This window comes from Chenopodium quinoa, unplaced genomic scaffold, assembly GCF_001683475.1.
Source record: "Chenopodium quinoa cultivar QQ74 unplaced genomic scaffold, ASM168347v1, whole genome shotgun sequence".
Lineage (NCBI taxonomy): Eukaryota > Viridiplantae > Streptophyta > Magnoliopsida > Caryophyllales > Amaranthaceae > Chenopodium > Chenopodium quinoa.
Window position 1 is genome coordinate 5,301,725 of NW_018743252.1, and position 14,921 is coordinate 5,316,645.

The 14,921-nt window shown below is 34.3% G+C and overlaps 1 protein-coding gene across 4 annotated transcripts; it reads left to right on the forward strand.

Annotated features, from left to right (window-relative positions):
• Positions 1 to 6,185: 6,185 nt before the first annotated feature.
• On the forward strand, positions 6,186 to 12,447 carry LOC110735082. 4 transcript variants are annotated; one of them, XM_021915222.1, is made up of 13 exons: positions 6,186 to 6,414; positions 6,840 to 6,885; positions 7,168 to 7,227; positions 7,308 to 7,361; positions 7,441 to 7,501; positions 7,610 to 7,686; positions 7,953 to 8,002; positions 9,144 to 9,226; positions 9,423 to 9,493; positions 9,592 to 9,742; positions 11,307 to 11,461; positions 11,537 to 11,635; positions 12,172 to 12,447. In XM_021915222.1, the coding sequence occupies exons 2-13, from the start codon at positions 6,847 to 6,849 to the stop codon at positions 12,241 to 12,243; spliced, it is 972 nt and encodes a 323-aa protein (XP_021770914.1). In that variant the 5' UTR covers positions 6,186 to 6,414; positions 6,840 to 6,846; the 3' UTR covers positions 12,244 to 12,447. The 4 variants fall into 4 exon arrangements, with proteins under 4 accessions (XP_021770914.1, XP_021770912.1, XP_021770913.1 ...); XM_021915220.1 differs by having other exon boundaries at positions 6,187 to 6,414; positions 6,765 to 6,885; XM_021915221.1 differs by having other exon boundaries at positions 6,187 to 6,414; positions 6,813 to 6,885.
• Positions 12,448 to 14,921: the final 2,474 nt, after the last annotated feature.

Sequence of the window (14,921 nt, forward strand, 5' to 3'; positions counted from 1 at the left end):
TGAAAACCCATCAACCATCACAAAACCACCCACCTAGCCTGATAACCATTCTTTCAACCGAAAACTACCTCACCCAACCAAAACAACCCCACCCACCAAAACCAACCCTCGACCTAAAATCAACCTCTTCTCCACCTAAATCCATCCACCCTAGCCCAAAAAACATCCACCCTCTTAAAAAATTTGACCCACACCGCCCACTCCATTCGAATCCACACCACCCATTCCATTCAAAATTCACACCACCCACTCCCTTAAAAAATCTTGCCCACACCGCTTACTTTCTTTGAAAGTCCAACATAAACCATCCACCCCCTTCGAAAATATGACTGCAACTACTCACCCTCTTCAAAATCGATTTGGGTCTTATATGGTCATTGTGGGCTGTTATTGTTTGTGGCTCGATGTTATGGTGGTTGGGCACTGGCAGTGGTTGAGGGTGAGGGCAGCTTTGAGAAGTGGTGAGGGGAGATGAAGTGTTGGTATCGGTGGTGCGATATGATGGACCTATTCTCACATAAGTATGAATTCTCACATATGGACCTATTCTCACCAGATCCCTCCCCCTATATAGGAATCGGGATCCGGTGAGATTAATAATATAAATTAAAATAGGTGTGCTTTGACATATATATATATATATATATATATATATATATATATATATATGTCAAAACACACCTATTTTAATTTTTGTAAAGTCCCACCACTCCATGGGTTTCGACCATTAATTGGATTTCCCGACGTTGACCTTGCACGTGCAAGTCATGTGACCTTGTAAACTCCTCCCTTTCTTTCCCTTTAACCTCTCTCGCTCCACTGTAACAACCAACCAACCTTCTCACTCTCTCTTCCACCTCCAATGGCAGCAAACTCCACAACTCACTCCGCCATTACCTCAGCCTCTACAGCTCAGTACTATTCTCCATACTCCAACCTCAACTATAACATCAATGGCAACCCAAAAGCTCCGTCATCCCAATTTCATGCTCCTTTTCTCCTCGTCGTCGGCGCCAACACTTAACTCACCAAAATCCTAACATGCAAAACGACTCTTCTCAATCCCAATCTTTTATCTTCTGATCTGGTAAACTCCAATTTGTACTTGATGTTGATCAATTAAAATCCAGAACATCACTATCTCTTCAAAGAACAATTGTTGTGTGTGAATATAAGTTTCATCAATTTGTGTCTTATGGAATTAAGGTGGAGGAGTGGGAGTACTTGCCTAAATTGCATCTGGTGTTTGCTTTTGATACGATTTTGATGCGCAAGATCTGAGCTTCAATGGTGAAGTTTAAGTCACTATGTGCTACAATTGGGGTCGATGAAGAGATGCGAAGCCGAGAGAGGAAAGAATGGAGGAAAAAGGGGGGAAAATAAGAAAGGGGAGGAGTTACTAGGTCACGTGACTTGCACGTGTAAGGTCAATGTTGGATTATTCACTCAATCGGAATTTGGAGAGTGGTGAGACTTTAAATTTTTTTTTTTTTTTAAAAACAGGTGTGATTCGACAACAAAAAAATTTATACAAGTAATATTTTTTTTTTTCAACAAAATTTGTCTTTTATAAAATGATTTTAAACAAAATTTCCTAATATTTAACCTCAATAAATAAAAATTAGTTAAACCTAGTTTTTGAGTTTGGACGAAAGTGTTAATCAAACCGTAACACATTAAAAAAGCTAAGGGAAACTTGTGTTCGTTAACTTATACAAACATCCCATCAAAATAAAAAAGGGAAATTATCACTGGTACACTCCAAGTTTTGACTTTTATCTTTGATACACTTGATTAAGTTTTCATTATCAGTGGTACACTCATAATTATCACTAAATTACTACAGTAAGCAAACCGTTAATCAAACGTTAAGTTAATTAATAAAAAACGTTTTAATCGAAAAAAAGGATTTACCGTTTTCTCTCCTACTATTTCTCTCACCTATTCACTTTGTTACAGATTTACCACTTCTTCCTCCCATTCACTTACTGTCTCTTCCTTCTGCAAATTTTTCTTATTTTTCTGCTTTGTTTTTCACTTGAAATTACTTGAAATTTGAAACAATCCTTCCGTTTCGGCAAAAAATGGACTAACTGGACTTTGGAGGACTACTTGAGGACCTCGTATTTGGGCCTCGAATGGACCTGCAAAATGAACCCCGAGCCCCAGGGGTTGACCCCGGGACAAAGCCTCCGACTCCCAAGTTAGATGGCAAACAATGCATATCTTGAGAGTATTTTGGAGAAAGAGAAAGGAGGATAGTCATCTTAATGTAAGATAGATCCCCTTTACCTTTGGCCCCTTGAGGGGTATTAATATTAGTGCATGGTGGGTATTAGTGGACCCTAGTAGTACGCATATGGGCCATTATGGGCCATGTTAGTGCATTTGACTTATTTGGGGTCTTTTTATGCCCTTTGGGCTTTATATGGGTAGAATTACCCTTTACTAAAATGGGTATATCCATTTTAGTACCCACTACCTTTAATTTTTAGTTGAATTTCAATCTAATTAATCGTTTAATTCCCTATTTGTATCTTTATTTGATAATGTGAAAAGAAGTTATGGGTTGCATATAGTCCAAAACGACACTCCTTGCTTCTCCAAACGACGCCACTCCTCTCCCTGAATCCGACAAGCAAATCTCGGGTCTTTTCTTCTTTACTCTGATTTTCCCACTTTTATTTCTCCATTAATTTTTCTGGGTATTGCTTTAATCTTTTTGGGTTTGTTCATTTCAGTTGATTTCAAATTGGTAACTATAGAGTTTTTTTTTTTTTATTTTATTATTATTTTGGCCGGCTTGTTGATTATTCAACCATTTGCATATAATCTATAAATATCCAGTTTTTTTTTTGTGATTTATTTTATGAGAATTGCTTTAATTTTGATGAATTTGTTGTTTTTTATACTGATTTCTGCTAAAATGAGGGTAATATAAATGTGTGCAGCAGTTGGAAAAGTAGGAGATGGGGACAATCAGCAGCAAAAAGTAGAGAGTACAATTTGAGTGAGCTTAGGAAAGCAACAAATGGATTTAGCACAGAATATATAGTTTATAGAGCTGTCAATTCGGGTAAACAAGTCAGGTTTGGGTTGGATAAATGTGGGTCGGGTCAACTCGGATCGAGTCATTTCAGGTTAATGTCATAACCTATACGGGTCGGGTTCGGGTTGGGTCATGCTTGAGTCGGGTTATGTTGGGTCATACATCTTATCAGGTTTAGGTCGGGTTAATAATAAGTTGGGTTACATTCGGGTCAGGTGAATAATAGGTCGGGTTTAATTTGAGTTTTCATGGGTTAAAACGGGTTTGGGTCATCCTCGGGTTCGGTTCAAGTCAATAATTTGCGGGTTATAATCAGGTCGGGTCATTCTCGGGTTTGAGTCGGGTTCGGTTCAAGTCAATAATTTGCGGGTTATAATCAGGTCGGGTCATTACAAGTCGGGTCATGTTCGGGTTCAAGTCGGGTTTGGTTCAAGTAAAAAAATTGCAGGTTATAATCAGGTCAGATCATTTCCAAGTCAGGTCATGTTCGGGTCTCAAATATTGGGTTAATCTGGGTATCGGGTTGATTTCAGGTCGAGTCATATCAGGTTCGGGTACATTTTTTGGGTCGGTTTGTTAATAGTTCATGTAATGACATTCACGTTTAATCATTATCAATTACTTCATTTATTGTAAGAGAAATAATTTCAGATAAATTTAAATTCGAGGTAATAAGTTCTAATAAGTTTAGATAAGATCTACATAATAAGTTCACATTAATTCCAATAAGATAGGTTTAGTTTAGATTTTTAGAAGATAAGTTCAAACCCTACTCTAATCTATTCACATTGATTTCACTCATTTTAGGGATAACAATTTCAGATAAGTTCATATTCGAGATGACATGTTTAGATAAAATACAATAAGTTCATATAAATTCGGATAAAATAGGTTTAGTTTAAATAAGTTAAAAATACAATAATTTTTTTTTTCTAAACTTATTTTATTTGAAATTATCTAAACTTGTTTATTTTTTATAAGTTCATATCCGAGTTCACGTTTTTTTTTAATAGCATTTTTTTTAAACATTTAAATGGCATTTTTCAAAACATTTAATTAAGATTAAATAGGCAAATGAATAATAAAATTAGAAAAATAAAAGACCAATAAAAGCCTTTTAACAGCTCTAGTTCGGGTCACCACTTTCTCGAGTCCAGACAAGTCAAGTCATGATCGGGTACAGGTAAATTATTTGGGTCAGATTATCATCGGGTCATGGTCATGTACTCATGCTCGCATTCAATCATTATCACGTTCAATTCAATCATTATCCGAAATTATTATTTTTTTTAACTTTTTTTATTTGATTTTTTTTTATTACAAAATATAAGATAAAACAAACAAGCCTAAGGTCAAATAGTATTTGTAAACCGTAATTGACCGCATTAATGCACATGCACCTACAAAGTAGAGTATTCGTAAACCATAATTGCTTAATTGAAATATAGAATGAACTTGCACCTAAAAAGTGGTAATATTAGTAAATCGTCATTACTAAATTATATAAAGAATGCACAAGCATCCAAAAAGTAGTGGTATTCATAAATTTTTATAGGTTTTTTTGAGAAATATAAATTGTTATACATTTGATAATAGAGAATTTTATTGAAAATATTTGAATAAGTTAAAATAGGAAAATAACTCATAGAATTAGGGGAAAAAATGATATGACGTAATCCTCGATTGCTAGTTAATTTCGGGTGAATAACAAGTCGGGTTGATTTCGGGTCGGGTTAGTGACAGATCGAGTTGCATTTTGGATCGGGTTAGTAATAGGTCGGGTTGAATTCAGTTCGGGTTAAATTCGGGTTTTGACGGGTTAAAACGGGTTTGGGTCAATTTCGGTTCAGGTCGGGTTCGATTCAAGTCAATATTTTACGGGTTATATTCAGGTCGGGTCATCTCCAGGTCGGCTCATGTTCGGGTTCGGGTCTCAAATACTCGGGTTAATTCGGGTCTAGGGTTGGTTTCAGGTTGGGTCATATCGGGTTCGGGTCATTATTTTTTCGGGTTTAGACGGGTCGGTTAATAATCGAGTTTAGGTCGGTATTTCGGGTCAGGTCAGCTTTTGATAGTTCTAATAGTTTCTGAAAGTGGGGAAAAAGCACCTAATGTTTTGTATAAAGGAAGAATTGAAACTAATCGCTTCATCGCTGTTAAATGCTTTTCTAAGCAATCTTGGCCTAATGCTCAGCAGTTTCTGGTTTGATTAAATGAGAGGGGTAATTCTGTATTTTTAGCCTCCAAACCTTTAAAATGCCGTCAACTAAAGAGTGCTTTGCCTACGTAATGTTGGAAAGTGCTGCAATTCCATAATTACAATTTACCGTCCACATCATCTATTTGAGTTCTCAGTAATTATACGGAGTACAAATACAAATCAAAGGGTGAATACCGTGAATTGAGAAGATCAAGGCAAGGTTGATAATACTCCAAAGTCCACATCAATTTAACAAAAATCAGATCTTAATTTAGTTACATCTGAATTACATACTTTCTCAAAAAAAAAAAAAAAAAAATGAAATCTGAATTTCATAATTGACACAAAGTTAAATTAACCCAATAGCGAAAAACTTGTGACGAAAAGGTAACGGAGATGGTGGTGATGGTGGCCGTGGCGGTGGTAGTGATGGCGATGACGACGTGATTTATAATCCCAAACAATTTGAATCAAAAAAAATCAGATTCCCAAACTTAATCCCCAAATTGAATAAGAAATCCACCCACCATAACTTTACTCTTTGAGAATGATGGGCAATGAATAATGAATTTAGAAGAATGAATGAGAGGAATTTGATTTTAAAGCTTGAGTGTGAATTAACAATGGAGAAAGGGGACTTTGGTTTGAACGACAATATCAAGGAAAAGAAGAGAGAAAGCTAAGAAAGTCAGTTTTTTTTTTCTTCTTATCTTTTATTAATATATATATATATATATATATATATATATATATATATATATATAAAAGTACTGTATGTATTAAAAATTCGCTACATCAAGTAGCGGTTTTGCCAAAAAAAAATTAACAAAAAAAAAGAAAAATGATGATATAGACGGTATATTGGGAATTTATAAAAAAGTAACTGTAATTACGGAATTGCAGCTCTTTCCAACATTATTTAGGGAAAGCACTAAATATAATTAACGTTTACTAACGTTTAAATTACTGTAGTTAATTAGGGAAAAGTTTAGGTATATGGGTGATTGGGTGATAATGAAAGTAGATGTATCATTGATAAAAGTCGAAACCTCGAGTACATCTTTTGATAACTTCAAAAAAAAAAAAAAAAAAACTTATACAGACATACACTACAAACTGCATTTACGTTCTCCCTGAGTTCCTTCGACCTCCGCCACTGCAACTGGTAAGACACCATTAATCCCTATTTATCATCCTTTGATTCCTTGACTACAATCAAATCCTAATCTATTATCCTTTGATTTCTTCTGTATTCTACAATTAAACCCTAAATTGTTAAATTCAACACCTTCACCTGCTAATACTGCAACTGAAAATGTATGTGCTTGGTTATTAATTTCTTGTTATCTCTGAGTTGATTATGAAATTCAATTGTTGCTAATCATAGCTATACTACAATTGATTTTTTATATGATACAGTAGTATAATTAAAGTTTTGTTGGTACTGTAGTAGCTTATAAATTAGGGTTTTAAGATACGTTGTTCACTCTTTTATGCTCAAATTTAATCTTCTAGCTGTGTAGATTGTACTTCTGCATTCATTATTGAGATTTTTTTACCAAGTGTTGACTAGCTTCGGCATATTCGAAGGCAAAACATGGGTTATACCAAGGAGCAGCTCCTGGATCGGTTGAAGGTTTTATTCTATCGTTTTTGCCCTTTTTACATACAAATCAAATCATTGGATATTATAATAATTATTCTTTCAATATCTTAATTAGAAATCTGGTTTTAATATTGCAAGTTAGTGATTATGTGCAATTTAAGACGCTTGCTTATTCAAGATCAAATTTTGATTCATATTTTTTAATTATGTATTGATGATAGCTTTAGAAAAAATACTAATAGACTTTTTAGTTGTTATTATAAATTACTTTCATACAATCATATTTAAGTGAATTTAATGGTGCATTTACAGGAACTTCAAATTGAATTTGAGAAATATGAGCATCCTGTGGTTCTAACGGTGGAAGCGGCAGTAAGTTTTAAATATCTGTTTTTGTAATTGTACTTCTGTGTAATTATAATGGGAACTAACATGGTGTTTCTTTGCTTCAGCTGAAATATCTTGCTAATGTAGATGGAGCATTTTGCAAAAATTTGTTTCTGAAGGTAAATTGTGTGGATTTTTTCAATTTTACTTGATAATGTTGATGTGGGTTTTCATGATTTGTTTTAATGGTACTTGCAGGACAAAAAACATAGATATTACATAATTTCTGCCCTAGCAGAAACCAAAGTAGACATGAAAGGTATGTATTTCCAATGTAGCCATCACATTGTTTTTATGTTGTTGCTATAATGCTTCTGTTTGAATTTTGTGTTATTTATGAAAGTATTCATGCTTCAAAGCTGAGCAGTTTTATCTGTGAGGCTTGGTTTGGGCAAGGGAGGCTTAAGAATGGCGCCTGAAGAAGCCTTAGGTGAAGTACTTCAGGTGGGTGTCTGCATTTAGACCTATAGTCATGTTCTATTGCATAATATTTTCATTATTTTGTATTATTGTTGAATGTTATACTTTGTCGTATATCGTAAGACAATTTTTTTAAGATTGCCCCAAAAAGAAGTATGAAATCAATTAGGGCGGAGAGGAAAATGCACATTGTTGGCCAGTTTTAACTGTTAGTTCTATATATGTAATACAGTTGTACTGTACTATAATATGGGTAAGGACCCAGGCTGATGCTTTCTTGGCTTTTCCAGGTGCCACTGGGTTGTGTAACTCCATTTGCAGTAGTGAATGAATCTGCAAGGTATAGTTTTTGTCTTTTTTCATTTAGATATTTAAATGCAATATCCTTTGTACTTGATGAGCTATTTGAAAGGGTCATTCCCTTTATTATGTTTCAATTTCCAGGATTTAAGCCTTATCTTATCAGAGTTATCACTCGATAAAATTTAATCAGTTTGCATGTCCATAATGCTGTTCATTTGTGCTCTAGGTCATTCTGGGATGTTGTTGAGTTTGCTAAACTTATCAACCCATTGTATATGTATGTGTGAGCAAAAAATCCTACAAACTAAAGTGTTTTTTTTGATAAGAAATCAAGATTAATTTCTGATCCAGAATTTAGGTTGAAATTCCTAGACCTAAATAATAAAATCAAGTAATAAGAAGGATCAATGTTAAAGCATTGGGCTTTTGCTTGCTGAAAAAAAAATCGAGTTGACCTACATGCTTGTTGAATACTTAAATTCAACTTGCTTGTTGCAGGTATACTTGATAATTGATATGTTGGGATAATATCTTTGGTGGCAGGAGTTATATTGTAGAGTAACTTTTACAGCTGGCAGCTATGGAAGACTGTTAATTTCAGCAGTTTCTGTCTGCCGCTTTTTTCCCTCGCTAAGAGGCTAAGGCAGCTTAGCTCTGATAATTTCCTTATTATTGCTTAACAGAGCAGCCTGTTTTGTTTTGAAAAAAATTAGGAGTTCATATTTTTTTTTGGGGTGCCGACTAGCCTGAGTGAACATTCAACTGTAAGTGGTTTGGTAAAATGCAGCAGAAAACTAAAATAAAATTTCAATTATGTACCAGTATATTTGTCAATAATAGTCGTTCTTTATATATTTGTGTGCAAAATAACGTGATGATATTTGCAAGACCCAAAAAAGCCCCATCATATTAGGTACTAGGTAGCCTTCTCATATCCTGTACTCATACCAGATACCACATACTGAACTACTTTTTGTATTGTAGAACACTGACCAGATATACCTAGGGGACAATTCTTTGAAATTTTGGCAACTTTCCCGTTCGGTAAAATAGATACGAGAACAACTAGTGGCATTTGTTTTTTGATCAAATGCTTAATATTTCGTTGCACAACTCATTTTCCGTTAGCACAATTCAAGGACTCACCTTTGTATTTATTTTTGTATATTTTTGTGAAGGCACGTCTCGTTGTTATTGGATCAAGGTTTGAGAACTCAGAGGCACATTATGTTCCACCCATTATCTAATGACATGTCTATAGGTAAGTAGGAAGGTTCGTTCATGTGCACAGTTCTTTGGAACTACGTAGTGTATTAGTGTTTCATTCTCATTCCTTTTTCGTTTTATTGGCAATATTAAATTACTAATATGCATGGGGTTTTTTTTGAGAGTTTACATGTTGGCCATTGTAAGAAGTGTGAGTTTCTTCATGATGTTTCTGTTACTACTTGTGATAGCTCTTTCTACTGATGACCTGGACAAGTTTCTGAAATCACTAGGAAGAGAACCTGCATATGTTGATCTCGAGGTTAGACAACAATGCATTTCATGCTTTTGGTTGGTTATGTTGGTGAATCAGAGTGATTACTTTTTGGCTAAGCTAAGCTACATTGTGTTTGAATGCAGGCCAATCCTCCTGTTGGCAAGGACCAACCTCCTGATTTGGCTGCGTTTGCACCGTCTAATGCCATTGCTGTGCCTGAAGCTGCTGCAAAATCAGCCTCCACAGAACCTGCTCCCCAGAAAAGTCAATCAGCAAATAGTGACCTTGTCACAGGTAATTCTTGTCTCGTTCAAATTTAAACTGGTGGAGTGTTTTTTGTGAAAATTGACTACCGTTTTGTTGGTAACTGGCTACCTGTTGTAGCTAATTCTGAAAAATCCAGATGATTTCCTTGCTCTAGTGTGGTTCAAGATTTGGATGTATTTTTTGTTGTTTGTTTGCTTTTTTTTTTTTTACAATTGAAACTTTTAATGGCGTGTTTTTCAATGCTGAGTTTGTCATTTGGCCACAAGTTTAATTATTCCCAGTCTATACCACAGCACATCTATCTTCTCTGTTTTGCCTACCTCTTTGTTCCTAAGTAGTATCCAATGCTTGCTTGCTTGTTATTGCGTGTAAAATTTTTATCAAGTTGGACAGCTACCTCAACTTAAACTTGTGAACCTAATGCTTTCTTAATTTTTTTTTTTTTTTATTAACTTACCTCAAAGCCATTCTTCACAATCTCCATACTTGATCCTAATAAAGCCTACATTTGGATGAATTAATCTTCACAATGTTTCTTCCCCTAGAATGGAACTTGTGCTTGTACGAAATGTCAAGTCATCGTCAAAATATAGATAATTGGGCTAACTCTGATACCAAATATTAGACTTGCATTTAACATATTCCTAACTCATAGATACTTTGATAAAGGTATGGTGGAGGAAACGGCTTACAACCCAAAGAAATACTTAGGGACTTTTGTTTTGAAATTACTTATGACAAATTGGGAATTTTATCTATTCTGTTATAGATCTGAAGCCAAAAAAAGTTACCTACATCAGGAGTGGGAGCATAAGTGTTTTATAAAGTATGGGAGCAGGCTATTCGATTGAGATGAGAAAATTTCTACAGCTAATTTACCCACAAAGGACAACTTGTAGGGATCAAGGACATTGAGACTATGTGAAAAATGAAAAATCACTCTAGGATATTGCAATATCACCAAGCAAGTAAATATCTTGACTTGGGACTTGCCAATTGATATGTGTACAAAGCTAAGAATAATGCTTGGAATGATTAAAAAAAAAAGGTCAAATTTGAGCCTTTGAGGTGTGCTATAGATTAAAATTAAAATACCAAACTTGAATTTTTTGTTTAGCTTATTTTCTAGCCTCTCGAAAAAACTGCTTTGTACGGAATATAAAGCAGGAATTTTTAGATGTAACATGTACGGAATATATAAACCACTTTGTACAAATTTATTGGCTCGGGGAATGCCCTAGGTCATTTCATGTGCATATTGAACAAATTGCAATATATTGAACTAAATGTGCAATTTTGTTTTGGCTCAATTGTGATGTAGGTATAATATTCTAATTAAAAATTACCCGTTTTTCTCAAAAAAAATTAATGCTTATTCAAATAAAAAAAATTTAGAGAGAGAGAGAGAGAGAGACGTGCTATATCGTTGCCAAGTAATGGCTCCATGTGTCATGCTAACATGTATTGCTTTTGAGTTTTTATAGTAGTAGATTTTATATATTTAATAGCCCGTGCGTTAGGAATAAAAGCCATATGATCTTTGTATTTTTATTTGTTTCTAATTAGCTTTTTTTAATGTCTTTTGATTTAGGCAAAGCTGTAAAGAAGCCTGCCGTGGAGAAAATTGTAAAGAACAAGCCGGCAAAAGGTAAAACTGCAAACGCAGCTGCATCAACACCTTTTTCTAATCCCCAGTTTTTCGTGGATGAAATATTGGATAGAACTTCTGCTCTAATACTTTCTGAGGTGGGTACTTTCTGATTTACCAATACATCATAGAAAGATTATATTGGATTCAAACTTAATGTCTTCATTATTAAGATTAACAAGGAGACAATATCAATGCACGGAGAACAGCTTGGAGCTGTAGCATCTGACAATATCCGAAAATGTCTTTCCTCAGAGCTGAGCCACCTAGCTGTAAGTTATCTTCAATGACTTATCCCTCTCTTTATCTCTAAATGTCATGTATTGTGACTTTGAAGTTGGTCATCTTTGGTTTGTTAATACTACTGTATCATGTTCCCCCCCTTAATTTATTTATATTGTAATGTGTCTAATTCAAAGTACTGAAAGATATCCAGAGCAAAAATGCATGTATACTATATTTGTTGGTAGTCTAATGTGAATTTGACTGAATACATCTGAAGGTGGGAGTCTAGATCTACCATAATGGTTCATAATAATTCCTTCAAAAGCATATATGCTATTTACTGTAAGATGCTTATTTCCACATCAGTAAATTGATATTGGGCATTCATTTGGTGAGAAAAACCAGACGCACTATGAAATGCACATACATCAGTTTCATGCTGCTTGTTTATCATATCATCTCTTCAAAATAATTTTTCGCCAATAAATGCATACCGGTTCACAGTCTGTTTATGCATCAGTTAGTCAGAAACATCTTTCTGATACATTCAAACTTATTGCAAGGGGTTTCTTTCTTTCTACAGATGCTTTATAAGAGTACGGCTTATACAGAAGGATTTCATGCTGGCTCTCATCGTCATGAATCTCAGTTATGAAGAGAGTTTGCTTATATTGCTTGAAGGAGAGGATTTTACATCAGCTGGCAGCTATTACTGTTAGATCTTTAATTAATTGCTCTGCTGGGAATCTGTCTGATTCATACTATTCTCATTTATTACAATTTTTTGGAGAATTCATGTAAAATGCATTATATCACTCTTTAAAAAGGTATTTTATGAATGACAATAATTAGTCTTATACCTTGAGGAGTTGAGGAGTCTTATACCTTGAGGAGCTGGAGTATCAACCACCATTGATGGTTGATCTTTGAAGCATTTTTCCGTCAATTAAAAAGAAGAGAAAAAAAAAAAAAATCTAGTTTAACATAGGCCTAAAAAAAATTAAAAAAATTGCTTCTTCTAAGCACTTGTGGTTGACTGAAATTGTTGCAATGGGTGGATGCTTAATTACTTTTGTTTTGGGGTCTTCTGATTTGTCCTGCGGGAGAGTTACAACTCTAATGCTAAATTCTTGGACGCCTATACCCGCAACATACGGAAGCTCTAGTTGTTCGGAGTTCAGCCTCTAACGTTAAAGTTAGTACCGGTTGGAGTGTAATATATGCGGAAAGTAAATAAAATAGATATTTTCGGATCTCGAGATTTGTGTCTCCCAAGGTAATAAATGTCCCTATTTATAGGGCATGGAAGTGCGTGCTCTTATCATAGGTTATTTAACCTAAATAATTGGGCTGCGCCGTTTTTACGATGCCTCGGGATTTGGGCCCTTGAAGGCTGTCATTTCCCCAATGATGAGGGGTGCCACGTGTCTATCCCTGATTGGTCCCATAGGGACTACTCTTGAGGTGACACATGTCACGACTTGAGTGGTCCACGTGTCTAGGGTATTTTGATCCTAATCAACTTTAACAGTGAATTCGCAATCCAATTTACTTGGTGCAATGTGAGCTTGTGGCTAATATGTTAAATTGATTGAAACTCCCTTTTTTTTTTGGATAGATAATTGATTGAAACTTGAGACAAGTATAGATTGATTTTTGACACCTAGTAATTTAAATTTTTCAGTAATTTTGAATGTGAGGTAGCCATGTCTAAATACTTTAATTAAAAGCTCGGATACTATTTCCGCAAATTAATACTCCTTATTGTTTTAGAGCGTCCACTATGAATAGGTACATTCCTGGTAGCTTAGGGTTGTCACATCATTATTCTTAAACTATATCAATTTTAAGATATAACCTCCGCAATGACATGCTATCTTTTGTAAAGTAGACAAGGAGAAAATAAATGGAAAAAAAAAATCACAAACAATTTATTCATTCAAAGTGAACAACACATGCTTTAGGTGTAGTGAAAGTGTGAAACTACGTACTATATAGCTTTGTAGAGCTATGTAGTTTCACCAAATCTACAACCCTTGTTGCTCTGGTAAAATACAATTTTGGAGATTAACCTTTCGTATTTTTCATCATTTGGGGACTCACCTTTCACTTTTCATCATTTGGGGATTGCCGGTCACCGGAATTATAAATTCGGCCACTTAATTACAAAACTTCCTAAATATGTTAATTACAACCATCAAAGAGTTATTGTAACTGGATATAATACTATTTTTTTTAAAACCAACTGGATATAATATTTGATATAAAATTAATTAAAGAGTCTTTGGCTCTCTAAAATATTACATAGCAAAAGAAATGTTCAATTATAACTTGATAACCCCGGAATATTCAAATTTTCTGCAACAAAAGAAAAAAAAGGTAATGAGAATTTTTAAACAATAATATTCTGATTAAAAAAATAGCGTATATTGTAACACATATCTTCTTTTAACCAAAAAATAAAAAAATAAAAAAAATATATAAAAAAAAAGCATACGAACAACACAAATACAATCTTAATATGAGTAGAGCCAATGAGTTTACCTTGAGTTTGATTTATTATGTAACTTCTCAAATCATTGATTGAGACTATGACTGTAAGGTCCAATATTTCTGTTAGCCACATCCTTGATTAAAAAATTGATTATCAATTAGCATATTGTTTAAACTTTATAATGAATTAACATGAGTGGAGCAAAAAAGTAAGAAAATGATACCTGTAGTGCTTGAATTGTTATGTAATTTCTGCCATTCAGAGAAATAAAGCTATGATTTGATGATGAAATGCTCCCTTGAGTTGATTTTGATTGCTGGTTGTTGTCAAGTATTACAGTAGTTGACTGTAAAGTTTGCTCTCCACCATAATTAGTATAGTAAGCAGCTTGCCTCCTTGGTTCATTAATCTAGGAAGGAAAACATAGAAACATAATTATTTATAATCATCATCATATTATACACATGCTTATAATTAAGGAAAACATAAAAACATAAATATGATCATAAAAATATTGTACATATGCTTCATAATTAAGTGGATTTTTCAAGGAAACAAGCAAATGAACTTACTGAGCATCCGGTAGCAGTTTGAAAAGGTATTTGCTTCTTTCCTTTATGTTGAAGTTGTGTGGGTGGCTGAGTTAAATGTGGTAATTCAGTTCTCGAGCTACAACTTCTTTTGTTATGCCCTTGCTCTCCGCATACACTACATTTCATAATCATGCCAATCTTCCTCACTTTACCATTGCTAGTAACTTCCCCGACCTGTTTTTTCCTTGCCTTTTGCGGTCTACCTCTAACCTTTTTAAATGGAGGGGCCAAAATTGGTTCAGCTTG